General features: G+C 42.5%; 2 protein-coding genes across 4 annotated transcripts in view; one reads left to right on the forward strand and one right to left on the reverse strand.

Annotated features, from left to right (window-relative positions):
• Window positions 1-8,199, forward strand: part of GOLIM4 (golgi integral membrane protein 4) — a 32,348-nt gene extending 24,149 nt beyond the window's left edge. For both annotated transcript variants that reach the window (XM_083848544.1, XM_083848545.1), the window contains 7 exons: window positions 203-441; window positions 1,023-1,102; window positions 1,575-1,684; window positions 2,929-3,096; window positions 3,836-3,904; window positions 5,895-5,975; window positions 6,321-8,199. In XM_083848544.1, the coding sequence (XP_083704670.1) occupies window positions 203-441; window positions 1,023-1,102; window positions 1,575-1,684; window positions 2,929-3,096; window positions 3,836-3,904; window positions 5,895-5,975; window positions 6,321-6,473 (900 nt within the window). In that variant the 3' untranslated portion in view covers window positions 6,474-8,199. The remainder of the gene's footprint in view (window positions 1-202; window positions 442-1,022; window positions 1,103-1,574; window positions 1,685-2,928; window positions 3,097-3,835; window positions 3,905-5,894; window positions 5,976-6,320) is intronic.
• Window positions 8,200-18,484: 10,285 nt separating this feature from the next.
• The window catches only part of LOC310904001 (uncharacterized protein), a 29,854-nt gene continuing 22,452 nt past the window's right edge, over window positions 18,485-25,886 (reverse strand). For both annotated transcript variants that reach the window (XM_083848129.1, XM_083848128.1), the window contains one exon: window positions 18,485-24,559. In XM_083848129.1, coding sequence (XP_083704255.1) covers window positions 24,448-24,559 — 112 coding nt within the window. In that variant the 3' untranslated portion in view covers window positions 18,485-24,447. The remainder of the gene's footprint in view (window positions 24,560-25,886) is intronic.

A 25,886-nucleotide genomic window follows, 5' to 3' on the forward strand; every position in this document is an offset into this window, starting at 1 on the left:
AACTTCCAAAGTCTGCGCAGTGAAAAATTAATATCAATTTAAACAGACAAAAATAAACAAAAAATCTTGTCTGTAATTTTCTTGATTGCATGTAGCATCGGTGTAACTTTCCCTCTTCTTTTTGGTGCTATAGATTTTTTGCATGCTTGCTTCTGATCATTGAATCTAGGATTAAACTATGACTAAAACATTTCTCTGACAGATAACACCAACAAAAGCTGTAACAAAAAGATATAAGGCAGCCTATGAGCAACAGCTGGAGCAGCAGCACCTTGCAGCCCAAAGAGCGGAGGAGGCCGATCAGCTGAGAGAACATCAGGAATCGCTGCACCAGCAAAGACTGCGAACACAGCTATTGCGGCAGCAGCAGCTTCAAGAAAAAGAGCTTCAGCTACAGAAAGAGGCAGAACACGGGGAAAAACTCTATAAAAACCGGCTAAGGTTAAATTCTTTTACATAAGCTTGTTATGGTCTGGGCTCCGGGCTTCATGGCTTCCACCACACAACCACTGACAAGAGGCTGGTTGAATGCTATGAACCGGGACTGCCCAGAAACTAAATAAATACAGTGGGCCTCATTTCCTTCTTTCCAAGGGTAAATCTGATTGCTATTTTTAAGGGTGGTTTTTGGTGGATTTTGGTGATGTTTTGTTTTTTTCCCTTTTACTATAGAAGCTTCTGATGTCTGGAGTAATGAGTGCGTGTTCCAGTTCATAGCATTTTGCTTTGATTATGGACTACACTAGCTTAGGAGTTTTAAAAATACAAGTGAGCTCCTGTTGGTATATATCAAAATATAAGTACAGAAGTTAGTACAGGGGAACAAATGACTATTGGTTCTATACAAAGCACCTTCTTTCAGGAAAGGTGATCCAAAAATACGACAGCTAATACGAGAGCTAGACTGGAACCCGTTCTGGCAGGAGCTGGGAGAGGCAGAGATGAGGTAGGGTAGTTTGTTTCTTGAAGCAGAAACATTCTTTTTGAAGCTGAAATGATGAATTTGCATTTACTTTTCTCAGTCAACAGGCTCGTTATGATAACATGGACCATGACATCGTACAAGGGGAAGAAGAGCAAGGTATTCAGGAAGAAGAAGCAGGTAAGATAACATTTATGCCCCTACCATGTTCATAGGTTCCCTCTGAACTGCCTTTCATGTGAGATTTTAATATCCAGTTTGGATTTAAATGAAATACAAACTCAGTTTAAAACCCCAAGCTCAAATAACACTGGCTGAACCGACTGACTAAAATACAGGTGTTAATAAAGATCCTATCCATATTCCTGAAAAGAAGAGCGCCCTTTTGATTAAGCCACTAGGCTTGTGTCTCTGTTACGTTCCTGGCTCTGCCTATGATTTTGTCGGATGTCTTCAAATTGCATAATCTTCCAGTGTTGGTTTCCTACTAGCAGTAAAATAATTCTGTTGGCATTATCTGTTTAGTAAATGCTTCAGGGAGAAGCTAACTACTGCTAAAAGCACGTATGGAAGCTAGTATATAGGAAACTGTTTCTTAAAAGGGCTAAGTAGAAACTTCTGTAATACAATAATAATATCAAAAATTTGTCAGCTTATGAACGTGACAACCAGCACCAGGATGAAGGTGAAGATGATCAAAATAATGCAAATGAACAGCAAGAACCAGAACATCAAGTAGAAAATCAGCAGGTTGACGAATCAGTGAGTATGAGTTAAGATGCTATGGATTGCAATTGCTACTGAAATGAAAACCCAGAAGTCTCATCTAACGTAATTATACATCGCAGAAGTAAGGTGAAACAGAGGTCTGCTAGGAAGACAAGTTTCACAGTTTAAAGCTACATCCGAGATCTATTTAAAGTTGCTGTTACTGATTTGGGAAGAAATAAAAAAGAGCTTTCTTGTTGGAAGCAAGTTGCTTTTCTACATTCCTTTGATCTGTGCTTTATGTGGAATAAAGGATTTGGACTTAGCTGGGACTGAACAGGGAAAATTGGATTCAAAAAAATAACAGAAGTAATTCATTGGTGGTCAGTCAAAGAGTGGTGACTATTTTTTTTTTCTTATCATTAGATAAGAGGGTGAGAGCCAACTTAATAACCACTGAAACCAGCTGGAGTCTTCCCACAGGAATCTGTGATCACTAAATCAAAACCTTTTCAGTATTGAAGAAGTGTGAGCTCTTGAAAGAGAACATAACTGCAGCGCTGAATGCAGCCATAATATGGATTTCACAGAGTTTCAGGAGATCCAGTACTGTGCTTTCCCCAAGTTCCATCTTACTTGGTGTAGTAGAACATAAAGTGCATCATTTTTCCTCCCCTTGTCTTCAGCAAATTTATGTGTATAGCAGATATATCAAAGGAAATTTATATTGTCATTTATAAAGATATTGGAAACGCTTTTCTTGAAAAAAAAAAGGCAGTAATAAAATGCTAATTTTTTGAATGGTAAAGTGTGATGAAGACTGCCTGTGTTGGTGTGTGTTTGGGATTTTTCCTCCATGCTCCTGTTAACATAGATGAGGTCAATATTATAGGACAGACTGATCATGAAAGATGTCATCAGCTCCTGAGCTGTGCACATTAATTAAACTCTTAGGTATTTTTTTTAAGCTGGTCTTATTAGGTATTGTCAGTTGACAGATAGTCAGTAAACAGAGTTCAGCAGCTGATGTGAAATAAGTCATCAGCTTCATTCAAGGTTTTAGCATGCAGTTCTGTCCTCTTAGCATGTGTTCAGTACTCTTTCTTTCAGAACTGACAATTCTCTGTTGACTAGGTTTTGATGTAGTGACCCCTGATGTGTGTAGAGATTCCAGCTGGTTTCAGTGGGTATGGAGTTGGCTCTACTATAGCTCATGCTCTAGGGTAGCTTTCAAGTGAAGTGGAATTTGGCTGTGAGATTAAAAATATGTATTTAATATTCATTTCTGAAAATTACAGAAGGCAGCCATGGAAGATTTGAACCCTGCTGATGACCCCAACAACCAGGGAGAAGATGAATTTGAGGAGGCTGAGCAAGAGAGAGAAGAAAATCTACCAGATGAAAATGAAAAGCACAAGCAGAACAGCGAGAAACAAGGACATCCGGGAGTGGAAGAGCACCTAGTGGTCAGTAAAGGGAAAGAAAGATCTGCAGGTGCCCTTTAAGAACAGTGTGTAGCACTGCCTGATGATAGAACACTGAACTCCAGTCTTAAAGATCTTTTTTAAACCACGTATGATGTGCAGGTAGAAGTATGAAACTATTCCTGGTGATACACCAGTACAGCTTTCATCACGAGATTCACTCGGCAAGGTTCTGTAATCTCACACTTAAGGGTGCCCCTATTTCCCTTCCCGTAAGTGCCTGCAGGAACTCCTGTTCATACGATCTTACTGTATTTGCACAAATTCCTGCTGTGCTGTTTCCATGCCATCAGCACTCAATCGACTGTAAGCAGTGGTGTCCATTTCCTTCTATGGTCATTCCAGTGAATGCTGCACAACTTGAGTTGTGTTCACTCTGTAAACTTTTCTAGGCAGAGATAATTTGTATTTTTATGACATCAGTCTTTATTGGTAAGAGTACGTCATTGTCTTCCTGATTAGTATGGAAAGTCTTGCTTTATTCTGTGAAATGAATTTTATTTTAATCATTCTGCTGTCTATTTTTTAATTTAGGGCAATTCTAAATCATGTAGCCAGGCTATCATTAATGCTAATGAAAGCACTATAACTTCGTATGCTGTTATTGTTCCTTTGCCTTGACATGAAGTCTTTAGTCCCAGAACAAGAAGCTTTAACCCTTGGTCTTCTAAAATTAATAGGTATGTACGCAGAACTAAATTTTAACGTGATCTTTCTGCAGATGGCAGGAAATCCTGACCAGCAGGAAGATAATGTGGATGAACAGTATCAGGAAGAAGGAGAAGAAGAGGTAAGAAAACAGAAGTAAGGCGTATGTGGACTCACGTAGCATAGCAAATGCTCTTTAACTTTCAATGTTGGTATCGTTTCTAACTGCAAAATGAACCCAAATCACTTTGCCAATGGTAGTTTCTGACTTTGTGAAACCTAGGGAGTCTTTGCCATTACCCTGCTCTCCACTAATGAACACATTTAGTGTTATTCATGCTTACCTGTTGTAATCTATTAGTGTTGTAATCTATTAGCCTTCCGTACAACACGGCATTAATTGTGCAATAATTGAAAAGATTAAGCCATTCACAATGCAAGGAAAAATTCCTGCAAACCTCAAGCCCTTTGGAGGTCATTGAAAACCTCGTGAACTTTGCACCCTTAATCACACGCTGCTGTTCTGAGCCAAGTGCTTTCTTGGTCAGCTATTTACCCTTCAGGACTGACTTGGATTTATCTGTGCTCCTCCTAAGCAGTCCAAGTTGTGTAAGCCCCTACTGTTCATGGAGTCAAGCAGGAAGCTGTTAGCACATTGCTTTGAACTGGAGGAAGAAGGGACTTTTCCTTCGTACGTTGAATGGCATGCTCATTATGCATGCAGCAGCATATATTCTGCTCTGCATTTCTTCAATACGTACCTAATCAATTGCTGTTTTCTACTTCATACTTAATGATTCCCAAAAAGCAATAGAAAAGGCTATTCATTATTCAGTTGTGGGGAGTACTTTGTCTAGATTAGCTGGAATGCAATTAGAATTCACCAGTCCAAAATATGGTTACTTAAATCAAATTAGGTCATCAGGAACTGGGAATAGTTGGCCTTTGGCAATTACCTTGGCTTACAGGAAATAATTTGATGCATGTTTCATGAAGGACTAGAACCAGCGTGCTTACTGGAAGTATTAAGAGTGAGCAGCGATTGAATGGGTAATCAAGAGTGAGGTAAGATGCTATAATTAGGAACAGTTTCTTTAGTGTGGTGACTAAAATACTGCACACTGGAAAGATTATTCAGATCTTTCCAATAAATCCTTCAGTGATCCAGGTTTGATGGTTGCTTATCTTATAGCAGTAACGCCTGACCTCAAACAGCATGTTCACAAGCAGCTTTCTCCTCCTGATGGAAGAAACTGATAAATAAACTGTCCTGCTACTGGTGAAGGTTGATACAAGGAGGGAGAGAAAAAGTATTTGGCTGTTGCTACTATCTGCTACAGGAAGGGAGCCCAGTGAGAAGCAGCACTTGTATTCCTGCTGTTACGGCAGGGGTAGGTGGCAGCAGTGAGTGGTGAATATTTCCCAGCCAGGTGAAATGGCTGTTTTCCACGGGGGAAGCTGAAAGGCTTTCAGGAAGCATCTTCCCCAACTTGTAGGACATCATTTGGAGCAGATGTGCACAAAAGCTCACCATTTTCCAACAGAAAATCAAGTTTACTTCTTTCTAATTTGCACCTAAACATAAATAAACATAAAGGGACATGGAAATGAGGGAAAGTGCTGACATAAAAGAAAGGACGGAAGAGATTATCCTTCCCTACCAATCCCCACTTGCTCTTCTGTGGTTTTCCAAGAGCAGTTAGCAGAGGGATCACTCAACCACTAGGAAAACATGGACAACGTTAGCATTAAATACGTACATCACCTATCAGAGCTGACATATTTATAGGAGTCCACAGCGGGATGGAATGTTGGTAGTGACTCTGCGTTGTCATGATACTCTCACTGTAAAAGACAAGGAGAAAATACTGTATGCGTCAAGTTAAATGTGGAAAAGCAATTTAAAATAAATTAGATGATGATAAGAGGGTCTGTAAAAACTGCAGTTAAATACACCTTCAGAGGAATTGAGTTTCCTGATTTGTTCCTTTTTTCCTTTAACCTCTCCATGCCCTTTCCTCTTTTTAAGTCTTCATTCTGCAAAAGTTTAGCTGTGAAAATGTGCACCCTTATGCCTCAGGTTGCTTTTTTAAAGGAAGTTATAATGTACAGAACATCTCCGTGCTTTGCAGATTCAGGAAGATTTGACTGAAGAGAAGAAACGAGAACTGGAACGCAATGCTGAAGAGCCATATGGTGAAAATGATGAAAATGTGAGTACTGTGTAAACCCATAAACTCGGTGACGTGACAGGATTAAACACCTTACACAGCTGTGATCATGTCACAGCGACACTGCACAATAATTGTAGTAGCTTTCTTTAGATTATAAACCTTAACATTTCACACTGTCTGAACTTCCTTTTGCTCATCCTTCCACCCCCACATACATTTTTGCTGCTTGAAGACCTCTGAAAAGTTTTTCCTGTGTTTGGTCATTGGCTCTAACAACTCTGAGTCATTTTTTGTGTTCGTTAAATTCCATCTCATGGCCCAAGAATAAACTATAATAAAACTGTCACTTCCATGGAATCTCTTACTTTTTTTTTTCTTAATCAGGCAGATGAAAAGAATAATGGGGGAGCAGATCAAGAGCAAGAAATGCCAGAAGAGAACAACCAGAAAGAAGTCCATGAAGAAAATTATGAAGAGGAGGAGGAGGAGGAACGTGGAGCTGCTGCAGCAAAAACACGTAGACGAGGGGAGATGTAGTCCTCAATCTTTTGCAGCACATACATTCCTGATTTTAAGAAAAACTTTTTTAGGATATTTAATTCCCCAAAGAAGTTTGTGTTTTACACTTTTTACTTTTCTATTTAGATGCTCTCATATGTTTATATGAATACAGTATTTTGATACTCTAGATTAGGATTTCTTTTCTATTAAAGATGTACATAAACAGACATCATATAGGTTTCATTTTCTATAATTCTGGGCATGTTTTAAGAGGCCATTTTGTAACACATTTTCACCTTACCCAAGTCTGACAGGTGTTTGGTCTAATTTCAGATATGTTCAACGTCTGAGGGAATCTATCTAGTGCCTAAACCCAGTCTGTATTAGTCAAGTTTCATCTTCCTTGACACTACTTAGGGGACTAATGGCTGGCCACACTACTTGTCCAAGGCACAACCTGCAGTGCTCCTAGAGGCCTGCAGGCAGTTTCATTCATTGTAATCTCACGAGATTCTTCAAATCCTTAAAGATAAGCACATGCCCAGCTATTTGCAGGACCAAGCCTCTTACAGATGCAGGGCGGTTATAAAATATGCAAGTTTTACAAGCCTTCAGAATACAGCCAGGTTAACAGCTGCTCATTTTGGCAGCTGTTTATATACAGTTAAATTATGCATTTATTTTAATGAGCATACCTAGGTACTTCAATTACATGCACTACATAGCAGATAACGTAAATGGTGCTCGGCTGAGATGTGAGCTAGAAATCTATTTAGACTTGACGATCCGTTATGCCAAATGAAAACACTACAGCTGTCACACGAATGAAAATCTCCAGAAGGAACAATTTTGTCATCCTAGTTAATATATTATAAATTTGACTGGACAAATGTAATTCCATCACCTTATTGACGTGCTTTCTGGAGACCGCAGAGGTGGTTAAGGCATTTTAAATGAGTTGGCACGATCGGTGCAAGATGTTGAACGAAGGCCTTTACCTTCTTTTACTTATTTATTTTTAAGTCTAATCTGAAAAGATTTCTGTGTCCTCTAGTGTGAAAATCAGACTAGAGACATCCTACAGGAGCTTTTTGAACAGCAAGCATCTCTAGCACTGCATGCCTAAATGTAAGGGAGAGGGGGGTGGGGAATGACACAAAATTGTGCCTTGGTAGGCTACTAGGAACATAATCACAGTGCATGAATATATACAATATTTGTATTGGTACAGACCCCAGTTATTTAATATATGTTATACGGAGAATGGGAATCTGGATTTCCTAGGCTATGCCCCATTGCTGGAAATGGGGCCACAGTAGCTTCCCATGAAAGTGTGTGTTAATATATAAAAGGAGAAGGTTTGGGATTTTTCCCTTTTTAAATAATGATGCATAGCAATGTTTTTAGTTTAACTTTTTATATGAATGTAATTTAATTCATTTTCTACTAACTCGATTATGTTTTATAGCTGGTTTCCATTTTTTGCAATTTTCCTGAGTATCCTAGACACAATGCTTATGTTTCATAGGAATATTTTCGTCAGCAAGTATTTTGGGTTTTAGCTACCATAAATCAGAGTTACCTTATGTATAAAAAAAAAAGTTTACATGATACTGTAAAATGTATAATATGTACATAATCTGCAGAATACAATTATTTTGGTAAATTGGCCTGTATTTTTAATGTCACTGTTGCAGTATTTAATTATTTGAGGCATAATAAAACTTGACTGCAGTCAATAAACTAGAATATAGTCACTGAACTTTCACAAGCGTGACAGTTTGTTTTATTTTGCCAAATGCTGTGTTCATACCATATTTTAAGATAGAGTACAGTAGAGACTGGCAGAGAGGGGAAGGGAAGGAGCAGCCATGGTGGCATTTGCAGTGAAGTGGAGCTGTGCTAAGGCCAACGCTAACAATAGTGGCAGCTTTAGCTGAGTCTTTCCTCCTCTTGCAGCTCTTCTGTTGCCCCGTGGCAGAGGGCCAGGACTGGAACTCTGAAGGTACAGGTACAAATACTGAACTAAGCTGCACGTCAGAATACAAAGGGCTCTGTTTTCACAGTACCTCTCACACCTAGAGGTGTACTTCATTTACTTTAATGACACAGCATTGCCTGTTACGGAATGTATATGGCAGCTTCAGTGCTGGTGGAGATGCTGAGAATGGAGACTGCCTGTCTTCTGTCTCCTCCTCTTCTGCAGAAGTGGAAAAAGCCAAAATCATCTGCAGATGCAAATGATCTACGCTGTCTCTACCACTGTAGCATCGCCATGCCAAAATAAGCTGCTGCTTGTTCCTCCCAAGTCAAGAAAGCAATTGCTTGAGCAATTCTCGGACGAGGTTACACGGGGGCTTGCACGTTTTGCTGGATTATGGGCCATACTGCTGCCAAGGCCCCTGGGCACAGAGCACGGTTATTGTGCAGCTATGATGATACCCCTTGGTTTGCTGTCAGGCAGTGGGCCTTCACTTGGATAGCCTGTGACTCCAGCAAAAGTCCAGAACGACAACAAAACTGCCCAGAATCAGAAGCTACAGAATAAGGGATCCTATTATGTCTTGTGTGAGCCAGTGTTCGCAGCAGATGCAATGTTTACTTCAGCAAGCCTAACGAGTTCAGCCAAAAAAGTCTTAATGAAAGCCTCTTCTGTTCTTTATCGAGGGCCTGCTCACTTCAGAGAAGAGTTACTTGACTGAAGATCAACTCTGAGTGAGATTTAAGTCTTGGCTGACAATAGCAGCGTGCAGGCTCCGTAACACACCCCAGCTACCGCTCCAGCGATGACTGCTGGGGCTTCCCCAGGGCTCCCCGGCCAACCTCCGCTGCCGGCTGCCTCGGAGGCTGGCATGACTCAAAACATCATTCAATAATACAGTTCAAAAACGAACGCTGGCACAGGGGCAGGATTAGGGGAGCTCCTGCATCAGAGGACAAACAACGCAGAGGGTCTGTGTTTGTATCGGTGTCCCTCCAAAGGCTGCTGGTTTTTACCATGAATTTGTGAAATGTCTGATGGAAGTGTCCCTCTCTCTTCCTATCAGGGATTTTGGCTTACAAATATGAATAAGTTAGCACAGTTACACTCCTGAAAGAGCTCACATTCATGTCAGTGCTGACCATTTCACGTTTGTCTGCAAGATGCAATTAAGAACGCAGCCATGTACTGAAGTAGATAAAGAAGGTTAGCTTTAATGAAAGGTTAAACTTCACGGGGAATTTTATGCACTGCCTTCCGCCAAGGGAACAAAACGTCATAGATGGCGTTTTGGAAAAGGCAGCATCCTTAATGAACAAATGATACTGTTAGCCGTTATCAAAATCAAATAGCCGCAGTCGTGTAAAAATGGGATTATGAAATTAATGCACAATCTGTCTGAGGTGCCTTATTCCACTGGTGTCAAAGCGGGTGGCAAGACCTGCGGTTTCTCCCTGACCTGTGGGACAGACGAGCTCGCTCGTTCCTGGCAGGAGCTGCAAGGCACTGTCCTACCCCAGTAACTGCTGTGAACAGCCCAGGCCCTGCTCGTCTGCAGGAGAGATGGAGCAGCCCTGCTCGCGTGTTGCAGTCCTTTCTTGTGACAGGCCAGAAACGCAAAGGCCCCAGAGACTGTTTATGCTGCTAAAGGCTCCTCACCCCCAAACAAATCCTACACAGATTTAGCTTTACTAACAGTTTTATGCTGCAGTGTCAAAGAGTAAACTCGGTTTCTGGAGAGACACACAAGCGCTCAGAGTGTTTGCTGAAAAAAAAGTTGGTGCAGAGCACAAATCGAGGTGGACGATTGCCAGAGACACCTCAGTGCACCTCCAGCATCAGCTCCTAAAAGCAGCAGCGGTGCCAATGAAAACTGCTCTATTCAAGTCACAGCTAACAGGGCCAGTGCCAGAAAACTGACATTAAAGAAAGATTAAAGGAGTTTTCTATTTCTCTGCGGGACCGACCAAGATGTGTGAGAAATGAACATATGCAAATGCCTACTGCAGCAGCCACACCGTGGAAAGCTTACGAGCAACCTCATGGCAAGTCCTGGACACCAGGGCTGCTTTATCAGCTTTTTTTACAAGCTCAGCCCTGCACCAGAGCGATGCCGGGGTGCCGCTGGGATGTGGGGCACTTAGGAAGGATCTCCTGGGATCTGCGCTACACCTCTCTGAATGTCCAAATCTTTCACTGAGGAGCAATAACGTTACATGGCACAGCAGAAACAATGGACTCCTTTACACTCTTTGGGCTTCCAAATGCTCCAGAAGACGTGGAAATAGTTCCAGTTGTCTGACCGGTATGTCAGATGGCCACGTTACCCGATTGATTCGCTTGTGAAATTAGGGGACCTGGTGCGATGACTAAATAGGCTGAGATGTTTCCCATCTCAGGATCAATATTTTGATGTTTTCAAATGAAACATTGAAAATAATGCTGAAATTGAACAAGTCTTTGTCAAAGAGCTACAGTTCACAGTGATAAATGGGAGAGGCCACAAACCATGTTATTCCTGAAAAGACATTGAGATTTGTTCTAGAGAAAGTTTCTTTGCACTGGAATACTGGACTACGTGAGATCCGTCTGCAGTTTCAGAATAATAGAAGAGTCGCTTACAGAGGAATTTATTGGTGTTTTTATGTAGAGCTTCGTAAGCTCTTCCAGGAGGCACATCTAGCTCCGCTATCCTGAAAACTGAAAACTCCAAGAGGTTGTGCAGATTACCTGGTGGCTGTTACAAACCAAGGTGATTCAGTGCAAGCCCGAGGAAGGAATATGTCAGAGCTGCTAGCCTGCTTCGACCTGCTCTATCGATTCTTACTGTGATGTAATTAGTTGTTCCCCAGGTCGTTCCTCAGGTGATGCCACTCTGTCCAGTGCTCTCCTTGGGGCTTGTCCTCACAGCAAAGGCCATTAAATTCACGCCTGACCTCGGTGCCCGCGACGCTCCCCATCGAGACAAACCTTCCTGTCATTTTGTTCCAGCTAACACAACGAACTTTTGGTCTGCCACTCTTAAATGCGACACTGAAAGCAGTTTTCTTGTCCTTTTCGGTGTCTTAGAGGTGTGGGATTTTTGATACAACATAAAGCATCACAGATGTATGGTCTAAGATCTAGCATGGGATGGATGTATTTTAAGTAGCAGCACAGAGTCGGGCCCTAGTTTTCAAACCTTTCCGTTCACTTGCCTGCACAGGATGATGTTTTTCCTTCTGAAGCTGTTTTCTTGGGCTAGCTCTGTCCAGAAGCCAGCCAGCTGCCAGCTTGGCTTTCCAGGGAGCTCTGCTGGGCTCGCTCTCTGTTTCTGTTTACCGATCACTCAGCCACCGATTAACACCCCATCTGTACAGGCACTCAGCACCACGGTGCGCTGCCATTACAAGCCAGGCATCAGCTGCTGAATTTGTAGCGTGACAGATTTCAGTCCCTCCGAACGCCTCCCTGCCTCTGAAACCCACAAACTTCCTTACAGCACAGAGCAACAAAAAGCGGGGCTTCAGCCCTCCCAGGGGGGCCTTGGTTTGCTCGGTTCCTCTGATTTCACGGGGAGGTGAAGCCCTTGCACACCGTGCATTACCGGGCCCACGTTCAACAGCTCAGGGAGCGGAACCGCAGGGTATGCTCATCCTCTGCAAGAGAGGCCATCCGTCTCACTTTTGGTAAATATTCCCCATCCCTCAAAAGATTTGTGCCCATATGGGCATCATCTCTTGTACCATATCAATGCCAACTTTGCATTGCCATACAAACCACTTACAGCGTCCTCAGAACTGACAGGTCGCTTCATTACTTGCTTTTACCAAGAGGTAGCAAGCACGCTAACAGCCGACGTAATGCAATACCTAATAAGAGGATTAAGTAGAGAGGATTTCTCTTTAATATTGCATTAGCAATCGCAGATACCTTCCCTGCCTGTTCTAACTCCCTCACAGGATACGGTGTCCACACTTGTAAGGGAAGCTTGCTGACATCTGAGCAGTCAATAAATCTGCGTGTGTTTTTTAATGACCCCAAGCGTTGTTTCCACAGGCTCACATTATCTTCCCAACAATTTACCCTCATAAATTAGTAACTAACTTCAGGGCTTTTTAACCCGAGGACCTCATTTAGCTCTTTTGCATCTCTTCTGACTGTAAATCAAGACTCAGCGTGGGTCAGGCCCAAGCCCCCTGACCAAGGGAACACCACAGGGGCAGAGGCAAGGAAGCCCCTGGTGCGTGCCATCAACCTGACACCCACAAACCTCAGCAAATAAACCTTCTCCAAGGAAATGGGTGATCCAGGAGCTAGGATGCTAGGTTTGGAATAAGCAGTTTTGAGTGTTTGCTGCTAAATCCTGCATGACATTTGAAGTTATTTTCACATCTGTGTTTCAATTTTCTTTCTATAAATGGGGAGGAAAGCACTTTGCTATCACACGAGGATTAGATCAATAAGAATATATTAAAGATTCATATATAAGTGCATTAAAATATCCACGCTAAGCTAATGCCTCCCATCTAAATACCATAAAATGCTCAGTGGGCTTTTGACTGAACCATTAAATGAAAGACTGTCAAATCCGAAACGTCCAGGAAAAAAAAACAGAATTACATTCTGCCATGACACACCGGGCAATTCCCATAAAATCGATGGGACTGCATGGCAGTAAATTGCCGGGGAGATGAGCTTTATTTCATGGCTCATAAATGAAGATGCGTCTCTAACAACCTGCGAGCCCTGACAGCTTTGCCTCTGGAGACAACCGGCCTCTTGGCCGCCGCGGCCGCAGCCTCCGTGCCCTTCCTGCTCCGTCCCTTCCCTGCAAAGGGCCGATGCCTGGTCCCTAAAAAATCTGTGGGATGGCAGAGAAGCCACCTCAGCACTCGGAGGGCCGACCCCACCAAAACACTTGGCACGTGAGGAGGATGCAGGAGGGAACGTGGCATCGCTCAGTCCAACTGCGAAGGCCTCCATGGTGGGGTTTACCTCATGTCCACCTGACAACCTTACGCTTCAACCAACCAAATGTTTCATTAATAATCTTGTCACTGCACATTAAAGAAGGAGACACGAAGAGGGAAGGCAGCGTGCCTGAAAGCAAACGGAAAATTTACGGCAAGGCCACAAATTGAAACGAGACCAGCGCTCCCACATGCCTTGAAATTTGTGTCCCAGTCCAGAGCCTAACGAAAACAGAAAGATAGGGCATTAGCTAGCTGGTTTTATGTTAGGAAAATTGTTAACACATGGCAGTCATCGAATGAGACTGGCAGCAACTGCGGCGCTACAAAATACATTACAAGAGGAAGGGAGGCATATATGAGAGACTTGGACTATGGTGACTGTGCTGTGCTCACCGAACCGGTAGGATGGCTGAGTTTGAGGGAAAATGCACGTTAATATGCAAGATGTCCTGCGAACACGAGTAGCTTTGCTGCTCCCTTAGCTTGCTGGCAGAACATTTATCTATCCTTGTATGCCAGACGCCTAGCATGTGCCAATAAATTATCTCTTTTTGGATTACCATACAAATAACTTGTTTTGACACTGGCTGTTCAGTTAGGGACCACGGTGCCATCCTCCTGATTCAACAACAATAAAAGCCAGCAGGGGATCTACACAAATTAGGACTTTGTGGCCATAACTAGAAATAAAGGTCTACAGGAACAACAGATAAATTTAAATAAATTATAGAAATCCCTGAGGTTCGGGGGAAAAAAAAAACAACACTAAAAAAATCAGAATTTTTATCATTTTTTAACATTACCTACTTCTTCTCACACAGAAATTAGAAGAGGCCTTTTTATCTGACAAAGCACAAGCTTCTGATGCCTCAAGACAACAAACCAGCCTAAAACCAGCATGCATTTGCCTTCCAGCCAAGTTCCTAGCCTTATCCTTTCCCCAGATACCGCGTTTGCCTTCGGCTCCCTCCTTCAAGCTGCCAAATCCTCGCAGAGCCCATGTCAGGCAGGCACTTCCATCTATCTCTGCCTGATCTTTCAACTGTTTTCCTCTTCCATAGTGATTTTTCCTGATAATGATTTCTTATTGCCCTCCAAAAGACATTTGAATCTGTTTTCCCAGCTCATACAGCACAATAAATTATCAGGAATCAAATTAGCTATCAAAGGGCTAATAGACTTGCTCCTTCAAGGGCTAAATTAGTTTTATCATACGTTATCTGGAAGGGGGGAGGTTTAAAAACAGGTTTTGTTCCTCATTATGTATACTGAAGCCTATCTTCAGCAGCCACTCAAGGGACCAAGAAAAGTCAGTAGCTCAGCACAGATGGCCTTGAACTAAAGGTCAAATAAAAGAGCACGAAAAACGTGGAAATACTTTAAAAGTGTTCTTGCAGACAGCAGCTGCTGGCTGGAGTTACTTTTCTGTACGGGCTTCACCACCTTTGAAATGTCTTCTCCGTATTACCGCATGCAATTTAATTTTACAAGAATTTTTTGTTTGTTTGTTTAGCTTTGCTTTGTGTTTTAAGAGGGATTTCTGTTATCTCTCAATAAAGGAAAAATATTTGCTTTATTGTGAAAGGATTAGGAAATACAAATGGCTGAATTAGCTCAGACATTGTACAATATCAAAGCAACCTGAACTTTCCATTATACTGCACAAGGTCAACTAAAAAAGCCCTCGAAAACAAACTATGACGACTACTTTTCCCTGTATATAACATCTTGATTCCTACTGAATCAAGCTGAGTGGATGAAAACCCTATACTGGGTATTATTACATCTAGAAAGAACATTGGATAAATACCTATTGACTAAAATTCCTTTCAGCTTGTCAGCTGATATCCAAGCAAACTAGCGTACACCATTTCTTTGACATTACTGCTTAAATACTGCTCTCAAATCACAGCTTAGTGCTGCACTCTGTGCAGTTTATGTTTCACGTACTCATTAATACAGAGATTATATGAAAACAGAGATGTTGGGTATAACCAATAGGGAACCTGGAACAGTTTAAGTCACGTCAGTTTGCTGCCCAGCTGGGAAAATAAGTCTTTCCAACACACTAAGTCTTCCTTTCTCTGGGGAAGGTTGGACCAGAGGCCCTCCAGAGATGTCTGTTCAACCCAAACTCTCTTATAACACAGCCTTTCCATCACGAGCACTGCACAGAGTGCACCAACCAGCACCAAGTGTTCCAGCAAAACACACGTGTGAGACCTGCATCACAAGCGGTGGTGTTTGGTGAGAGGGGATGGCTGACCACACGAGAGTGCAAAACCTGCATGCAGCAACAGGGGCTGCTCCTCCCCACACCCAAACTGAGGAATGCCAATATTTATTTATAAGACTTTATTTAACATGTAAGTGACCGGGGGAAGATGAAACTTCATACTTTTGTAGGAAAAAATGGTTAAACAGAGCACAACAGAAACAGGTCACGATAGCTACTTGGGGTGCTTTGAGGAGCTGAATGTGCTCCCTTGTACAGTACTTGTTAGAGCTGAGTATCTCGGGACAGAAAAGGCACCTTGTGAGTCTAGACACCCTTAAAACGAACATCTAGTTAATTCTAAGAAGTGCTGTAATAAAGGGATTTTATTCCTTTGAGAACTCCATGACATGGAATTCTTTGAAGCCACCAGGAGGCCCTCAAGAATAATTTGCAGAACCCCCAAAATTACCACAAAGAGAGGAAAAAGCACTTTAAGCCCAAGGCCTGCTGCCAGCTGCCTCAGGTAGGCTCTTTCAGGCATGCTGGACACAACAGGCTACACTTTCAGCACAAAGTCAACAACCGAGGGATCCAGAATGGCTTAAGGAAGAAAGAAAGAGCGGCAAATTGCAGCTGATTGTTATTGTCAAAAAAATCAGTGTTTCTCTGTGAAATCAGAGTTTCTTTTGGCTGTAGTTCAGTCCACAGTGGAAAAAAAAAAAAACTTTTTATTTTTCTCATTCATTTTAACTTTTGAGAGTTGCGCTGCAGCTCATTGGCCCCGGTTTCGTGGCTGCTCTGCTCTCTGCTGTTGTCCTGATTAGTTCAGGTGATACTACTTCGCCCAAGAAAATATTAATTGCTGTGGCAGCTTTCAGTGCTCATACAGGTATCTGTCTAACAGCTAAACCACCAATTCTTTGTAGATCTATCTTTTCTTCCAATCAGCGTGCTTTGTTAAAACAGAGCTAGACACTGAAATGAATAAAAGGAGGTTCTATAGTGAGTAACTACAATTAGTACTGAGAGAGTTACAAAGCCCCCTGCTTTGGGAAGGATCCGCGTATGGGCTGGTGATATGCAGATTTGTCCTTCACCAATCTCTAGAAGAGAACAAGAGCTAAGCATAGCTGAGAAACCCTATTTGTTTTCTTTGAAAGATTGCACCTTGGCTGTACTGCAAATAGCACACCGTCCGTATAGCCCTATCTCAAACTAAAGGATGCGTCTCCAAGTAAATTAGAAAAACAATTTATTCTAAAGAAAGAGATGAATTATAACTTAATTAAAACTACACAAGAAGGCTGGGGAAAGAAGGATTAATTCAGGCCAGTCCCAAGGGAACTCCAGCCCTAGCAGCACTTTGAAAAAAGACATTTGGTTACTATCCATCACCAGCACAGGAATTGCCATCAGTTATTCCCAGGGGGCATGACTTTTCCCAGGTAGATGGCTTCACAAATGTACCTCTTTACCACAGCGTGCTTCCCGAGCACAGAAATCACTCACTCCAAAGTCAGTTTGTATTTAGAAACAAAAAGAAGCAGAGATTGAATGGGAACACAGCAGCAGGCTACTTTGGAAAGATTTAGAGTCACGGCAGACAGCATAGAAGATGCGATACTTGCATAGCATAAAATGCACCCTTAATTTACAGCAAAATCGCCAAAGAGGGTGTTTCAGCATGCTGCCCCATGTTGGAGAGCAGACAGTACTATTGGAAGGTTGATACATGCACGGAGAGTGTTAACCTTCAGCAATATATATCCTGTAAAGAAACTTGTTTACCAGATGCTTTCCCCCAACAATGTCACATTCAGTAATTAATAACCCAAGCTTTATGGTCTATGAAAAGATGTGTTATAATTAGCTTACCTTGTTTAGCACCATGTTGCCTCTTTATTTGCTTCCATTTGCGTGTTGGTAGCTGTCCTCAGACTATTGGGAAGGGGCTTCAGCAAGTCGGCCGAGGCTGGGGGAGCGAACCACAGTAAGTCCTGAGGGGCAAGCACTTGCACAAAACAAATTCAACCTCTGTGATCCCCCTTCCCTGCCACTCCACACCCCAACCCTTCATCTACTCTTTCTTTGGAGGCTCTGAATTTCGGGTCACCAAGTTTCACCTTGTTAGGCAGAGCCTACAGGTGCTTTGGTCAGCTGGCTGTGCTTCTGCTCTGGGCCTTATAAGCATGTCCTTTACCAGCTCTGCTTGGTGGGAGCCTCATGGCTCCTGTCTTCAGCTTCCTGAGAGCCTCACAAAAGCCCTGCCTGTACCGGAAGGACTGCCTTATATCTGGAGATGGCGGCGCAGGCCCCAGGCCTGAAGGAAAGGATATTTTTAATTTAGAGGCAGGGGAAGGAGGAGAGGGAGTGACAGGAAGACCAGTAGCAACTGGAATACGAGCACATCAGGAGCCTAGCTCACTTAGTGACAGGCCTTGCAGCAGCCATACTGGACTCCGGCCCTTCAGAGGAATCAGGCCCATGGAGGAAATACGCTTATAGAGGCAGAAATGGCTTTCATTTACACACAGATGTTTATAATTAGAAACAGAAACTGAGATATTTTTTCTCTCAATATTGTCACGAGATATGTTCCAATGCAGTTATTTAAAAAAGGCCTAGAGTATTTCAGAAATGACCGTTTACATAATTTACCAACCAAGCCACGGCATGCTCCCAGAGCCCTGACGCTTCTCTCACATTACAAGCAGCCCTTTCTAGCTGCCCTTACTTCGAAGTTGCTTGATGTTAAACACACACATGGAGTTACTATGTCCCATTATATTTTGCTCTAAGCGGAGATATTTGGGATATCGGGGGCTTTAATTACTTACCAGGACTTTCACTACTGCTAAGTACCACAGAAGACATTACCTTTTCAGCCATGTTTGCGGTTGCACACCTGAAGGTAACTGAGCACTGCGTCACAGTCACAAGGAAGGCACGGCAATCCATCTAATCTTCTGGGCCACCGAGGCATTATGCAGTGATGTAGAGCTGAAATGTCTCTCCAACAGCACCCTTCTAGCCCTTGACCAGGCTCTGTCCCAGCCCTAGGTGGTCCCTGGCCGTCCGACCCTCCGGTGAATCCCCGCGGCCTGGTCTGGCTCCTTGTCATGGCACAAACCTCTGCCGCGCGGCCCTGCCCAGGCTCGCGCACGTTATACTAGCGTTGTACTAACGTTATCCTGCTTCCAGCACCGCCGCTCCTTCACCCATCCAGGCACTGGGATGTGACAATCCAGAATTTAAAGGCAGGTTTAGGGTGGACTTAATTATAGCCTTTTCAGTAACTGGCAGACATCTGGGCAGTAAATAGACCTGACTAGAATAAATGGAATTATAACTGGAGACAAATTGGTCCTGGAATTATTCTGGTACATTCAAGCTGACAAATATAATAACTAGGCACTCTGCTATTGTGAGTCTCTTTTTGGTTCAGAGTGCCCAAGTGTGATACTGTCGCAGGAAAAACCTTAGGACACTTTTATCTAATCTTTGCGGCACAGGACATAAGAAGTACTTTGAACACTTCCCTTTGTAGTTAAATTAATACTATATTCCAATTTCTCTCTGGGCATAGAGCTATACTTCTGAATTTAAGCTGTGGTTTTAGGCTTGTATGCATTGCAATGTTTAGACAAAGACAATAAACAAAGCAAAGGAGCAGAGGAAAACAGAATGCCAATACGTCCAAGTTAGAATCGGTGGTAAAACATTAAGCTGAGTGAAGAACTGCAGCAGGTCTAAGCTCCTTATCCTTTGTCTTGTAGACACTGTTGATTTTAAATGTCCTCCGAGTTGAACTCATTCTTCTATAATCTTGTGCCCTGAATTAGACATCTGTCCTCACGAAGAACTCTGCCTTTGAAAGATTAAATAGGGACAGCTCATTCAGAATGGATGTCTGTTTAATTTAAATTATTTTACTGATTTATTTAAATCCACAGAACTTTTTGCTCCACCAACAGTTTTGCTTTGCCTTCATGATACCAAGCATACCACATGCAGTGGTGGGCCTGAAGGTGGAAGTGGGAGAAACTGGGAGAACAGCTGGGCCTGGCAGGCAACGAAAGGCTTGCAGCAGCCTGAGTGACCGGACCCGGAGTTTCATGCTCAAAAGAAGCATGGGCCCAACACAAGGAAGGTCTCTGGAGCTACAAGAGTGGTGCTGAGCTAACACAGAAGAAGATGCAGGATAAGACCCCAAAACGTAAAACTCAAAGACACGCAATGCTGAGGAAAAGGTGAGAGCAAAGTACTGACTCTGAAAGGGCTTGGAGCCGCCAGTATAGATGCAGTCTCCTGTTTGACTTCCCTTGTATTCAGAAAAATGGAACTTTGTACATTTTATGCAGGAAATTGAAGTTGCGTCAGAGAAACATCTGACTTCACCATCAGTTCCTTTTAATAGGAACATCCTTAAACCAGCTCAGTGCTCAGGTTGAAAGGAGTAATTCCAGCAATCTAATAGAAAGAAAACAGACAGTACATAGAGTAGAAGTGGGAAATTTATTATGTTAACACACAATAAAAATAAAACGATCAGTGTGAAAAAGAAAAAAAAAAAAGGCTGACTGCACAGTTTCCTGTAGTTTAACTATTCAAGAACTTTCTGGTCATTCCCAATTTGTTACTATCCATGCTTGTCTCATCCCTGGTATGGTCATTACATTTATTTTTATAGCTGCTTTTATCCAAAGCATATGTTTTCAATGGCCTTCATTCCTTATCTTCAGTGCTTTCAATTACATAATGCAGCACGGTACCTGGCAATTCCAAAGCAAATGTATCTTGGATGATAGATTACAAATGAAAAATGAACGCTCTGAGACATCTTAATAGCTTATTTCCACCCATGCTTCCTGCCAATGTGCCTCTGTGTCTCATACATGTATCCAGATAGATCAAAACATCAGTATATTCAGTACATTCACCAGTCGGTATATTCACCGCATTCATTTTTAGTTTCAGTGCTGATAGCCAGGAAATAATCAAAAATGCTGAAGGTTCTTTATTGAACAGCAAAACTTAAATGGCAGTGATTGAAAACCGCCTTTATAGACTAGAAAGTATCTGATTTTAATCAGTTAGGAAGGAAATGGTAAAACAAAAGAACATAGTCTGATCTTCAGAAAGGTCCTCATGGGAAAGGGGAGAGTGCTCTGCTTCTCAAAGGTTAACAGCCTCGCGGTGCCCTTCCTGGGTACCCGGTGCCTGATTTGCGAGCTGGTTGCTTCCTGCCTTCCTCTCGTCCATGCAGAAGAAAGCTGTGCTTCTGCAGCTTCGAAGACAGTGGAAGTTTTGCTGTTAAATTAAACATGGGAAGGACTTGGGTAGTCACTTGTGTTAAGTGAGGGAATAAGCAAGTACCGAAGGCACCACTGTCTGATGCTGAATCTGCAGGCTCCATTGTTCATTTCTAGTTTGCCTCTGTTGCGCTCTCAGCCTCTGAAGCTCAGTGTAAGGGAGCTAAAAGAAAATGTTTGTAAAGAAAACCAGTGAGCCACTGCTCTCCTGTTCACTGTGCTCGTGTCTGGTACTGGTGGCTGCAACGCACAGTCCCGGAGAAGGATAATGGCCCACGGTCTTCATTTCCTGGGTGATTTAAATCATTTGGGCTGATAAGAACACAGTGTGCTTGTGCTTCGTGTTGTACAGGGTTAATGTGTACATGAGCCAAGGGTCTTCTTTGAAATGCTCATTAGTAGCTGATGATTTCTTTTCTGTTAGGGCTTTGACTGCTTCCAAGACCCATGTACTTAATACTTTCAGATGTTTTAAATCCTGCTCTGGAATTCCCGGGATGACAGTAAATAGACTAAATGACAAGTGTTGTTTTTTCTCATTTTCTTTCAGGAATCTGTCTTTGATTTGGTATTGCTCACTCCTTATTTCATACTGAAAGACTGAGACATAATGACAGGTAGACAGTTATAACGAGACTTGGGAACTCACTTCTGATCTCTGTCAAACCCAGACCTGTCTCATGATGTTAGGCAAGATTTTGGGAATGTTCTGGTAAAGTTTCATGAAATATCAGGTCTGAAGGTATCTTTGTAAGTAATCAGAAATACACAGTTCATTTTGGGATGCTTTGATACCAAGCTCACAGGTGGTTGTTATTATTCTAGATTTCAGAGCGCAATCACTGTAAATAAAATCTCAAAACCTCCAGCCAAATAAAGGCTCTACTTTCATTCCACTCCTTCCAGGTTTTCTTGAAACCTTAGATTGGGTTTCGATTAGACCACTCCATAACATAACTGCAGAAAACAAAGGAATAAAGCTCAAGAGTAATTTGCTTCGGGCCCATCTTTTCTTGGGCTTGGACAGGTGTTTCTCATGACTGCAACACAGTCTTGGGCCGAAAGCCCATCTTTTGAGATGAGAACAAAACAATCTCTTAACCTCATAGCAGCTGCAGTGATTCCTTCATCTTTTCTGAGCCCTGACCAAGCGCAAGGGATCTGCTCTCAGTGGTGCCAGGCCTGGAACACTGAAATGGGGCAAGCTTGGAATTTCCCCCCTAACAAATGTCACAGTCAAGCTGAGTGTAAGTTTAGCAGAAAAGGAAAGACAGCAATAATCAAATTTAGAGCCTAAAATGTGTGTTAATTTATCCCTGGTTTGGCTTGTTTCTAAAGGTTCCTGCTGCTGGGGTTTCCAGCTGCCTGATGATGTTGAAATGTGTCCAGGGTGCTTCCTCTGTCTCGTGGCTGTTGTCCAGCCAAACAGCTGGAACCTGATTGCTCTTTCTTCCCGGTTTCCCTTGTGACAGTGCTGACAGTGAACGTCTCATTTAAATCTCATTGCAGCAAAGTGACTCAAACATTACCGGTACATTTTTGCTCCTGGATGCACTTTAAATAAGATCAGCGTGGCTCCCCAGATGGTACCTACATTCATCTGGGATTCCAAGCCAGAGCATTAAAATACTGAAAGGAAAACCGAGGGTGGAACCAGCTCCCCATCAGGAAAGAATAAACCAGCGTCCGTTCCTCTGTCTTGCGACTGACCCAGGTTTCGGGTCAAGAGAGGAAAGCCTCCGAGGGTGTTCCCAGGAGACAATCAACCAGTTTCTTTGGAAAAGCTTGTTCCCCTTTTCCATCTCTCGATGCAGCAGCCTCACAGCAGGCAGTGTTGAGCTGCTTGCTCCTGTCTGTCTCCACCCGGGCCAGCAGGGGTTTTCCTTCCCACCCCATCTCCTCTCAGCCTTCGTTCCTGGCCTTACTTCGGAGGAGACGGTGTTTTCTCACATATGTCCTCACTCAAGAAGAATATATTCCATCCTTTGTTCTCACGCTTTCCATTCCCAAATGCAACAGTTGGGGTTTTATGTTGATTACTGTGTTATACTAGTTCTGGATAAATCTCTAGACTCGAGGTAGAGTACGGGCCTCATTCCTCAGAAGGTTTTCAGGTTTTCTGCTCTTTTCCTCCCTGCGTGAAAGACACCTGCTCTCTGGACCAGTTTGCCATGCTGCCCAGCACACGCTGTTTTGCTTTGCCTATCTCGAAGTTCTTGTCCCTGTGTAAACCACATCTCTTCCCTGAAGCTGTAAGAGCTTGTTGGACTGTATCATCTTGATATACCCTGTGTACGAGCCCCCAGCCTGACGCTTTTCCTTTCACAGCTTTACAAAAGATTTTGAGCTAGGTGCTGTTACACATTCAAAATCATGGGGTCTAGCTCATGCAATATTTTGATCAGGATCTTGACCAACTGTTTTGACTGCTAAGCTGTGGGAGAGGTAAGGATACTCGTAAGGGAGGGCCTTAACTTCTCGAGCTGGTCATTTCCCTTGCTCTGATCCAACGCAGCCCGAGCTGCTGCAGCTTTTCTGTGGCACTGCAGAGCACACAGGGCTGGGCACTCATTATTCCTCTCTCTATAACTGAACCAAACCGCGCCTGTAGCCAATACACAGCAGAGAATTTATTGTCTGTCTCTGGAATTAGGCAATTCTGTTAATTGTCTTCGTTTTCCAGGACTCTATCATTGTCTTCCCGAACCATTAGTGGCATAGCTATTTGTGTACCAGCATGAGCTGCCTGGAAGAAAAGCTAAAATTGAACAGAAAGTGAATCAAAGACAAGGATGGACACCTCTCAAAGACAATTGCACTCAGATATCCCAGGGAGCCCTGATAAATCCCTTTCTTGCTTCCACAGCTCTTCTCCCTCATTGTAGCTTTGGTTTGAGGAACCTTTACTAAGCAGCAAGACATTCCTAAACAACACCAGCCACCAGCTGAAAGACTTCTTTCTTCTTTTGTGATTTACTTTGTCACTGTTTTCTAGACATACCAAATGCAATGGTGCTCCTAAACAAATACTTTTTGCATTATTTTTGATTTTCTCAGTGCCAGAATGATTGGGGTGGCTCTGGCTTTCCCAAATACAAAGCCCACTCAAAAGCACTAAGGACATCAGTGGGACATAAAGAAGGAAAGTGCACAGCCTGGTCTTCTATTCATTTTTTTTCCCTTTGCAGCCTGGATGTTAATCCCTGTAACATTTCCTGCATTGGTCTGGAGTTGGACATGCTTTTGGTGAACACAATGGGAGTCAATAATTTTTTTTTTTTTACACAGAGTTCTTAGACCAGCAAGTCACCCAATATTTTTAATACACTAAATTCATGACACTCAGCATACACGTTATGTCTTATTTATGTCATTTATCCATACTTACTTGGTGTCTGTGGTATCATGAGCACATTCAGAAGAATTTTATTTCTGATTCAATGCCTCTTTGATCAGAAAAAAATATTAACTTCCACGTGCAGGATTTATTGATTCTTTAAATAAGGTGATTCGAGCGCAGTTGTGATGATACAAGAACACAGTGCTAGAGCACAGTACACATTTTGGGGAAAAAACTGGTATCTGGGGGTGAAAAGTCCTCTGGTAGTTTTGGGATACCATCCAGTATTTTCAGATTTGGCAAACTGAAGAATACACTTAAAAAGAGACAAAAGAAAAATAGAAATTGAGAGAAGTATTCTTTGGAGATGTTGAGAACCAAACAGACAATGACCAAAAAAAAAAAAAGGGGGGGGGGGGATACAAAGATAACCAAAATATGTTTGTGTTGTTGGAAATCTTGATTTGGTATTTGTTGCAGAATTGATTCGGTAAAGAATTAATTAAATTTTCTCAGTTTTCATTCTGTTGCCCAATTTTTATATCCTCAAACTCATGAAAGCACTCCAGGTGTCCACATTTTGAACAGAGTACAACCAAACCAGTTGTCTGATGCAAAAGAGGGGGCACAGGGTTAGCCTAGACTGAAATTCCTAGGCTGCTGAAAATCAAAGACTCAGACTGCAAGGAGCTCAGCTCAACTTTTATCCTTCTGTGAGAGAGAAGCAGGGCTCTCTGCAAAGCACCTCCATTTCTCACAAAGAAAATAAGTCCTCCCTCTTTGGTAGGCATGCTGCCAAACTGAAATGAATGGCTCTACCTCCTGTCATACTGCTCCTTTCAAACAGCGTATCAGTATCTCTAACCTTGGTCATTACGACTGCTGTTTGCTTCAGAGGAGGCGTCTGATGGAATTGTTGCTCCCTACAAGCATTACACAGGGTCCTAACCCACATGCTGTGGCATTTGCTCCTGCGCCTTCTGAGGTGAGCACGGACTTCAGGGCTCAGCCTCGGCATGTCAGGGCTTTATCTAGGCTTGAAAATGATTCACTCTGTCTTCCAACACTGGCAGAGAAAGCAATACCAGAGAGATATATTTAATTGCTTTAAAAGTTGGTAGGATTAAGGGCATAAAGATAATTAATAGTTGTTAAAAAGCGCTTTTCAGCTTTTCTTCTCCTGGACCTTTTGATATGTAAATAAGATGTGAAACCCATTATATTAAATTTACTGTGTAACTTTCACTTTGATATCTGCCTATCCATCTTTAAAATGCACAAGCATTACCATCACACCGGTAAAAGGCTGCCTACTAGACTGAAGTAAAAGCCAACTGGAAGCTCAGAAAGATTTTCATTTAACAAGTTCCTTCTCTTTTTTTCTCTCCCGGAAAGAAAGGACTTCTCAGACACATGCAGTAAGGTTTATCTCAGAAATAACCTGCTGTAGATGACTGACTAGATTCTGTGTTTGTTGTTGTTAAAAACACCCAACCGTGTCGATTTCAGGAGTTCAGAAGGAACATGCTTCATTCCCCATCTTGACCTGTGTCCAATTTTTTTCCTGGCAATAGGGTTTTGGAGTCAACATTAATTGGGTAAAATGGAATAGGGATGTGAGTGTCAAAATGTGCATGAGACTT

This window comes from Anser anser, assembly GCF_964211835.1.
Source record: "Anser anser genome assembly, chromosome: 9".
Taxonomy (NCBI): Eukaryota; Metazoa; Chordata; class Aves; order Anseriformes; family Anatidae; genus Anser; species Anser anser.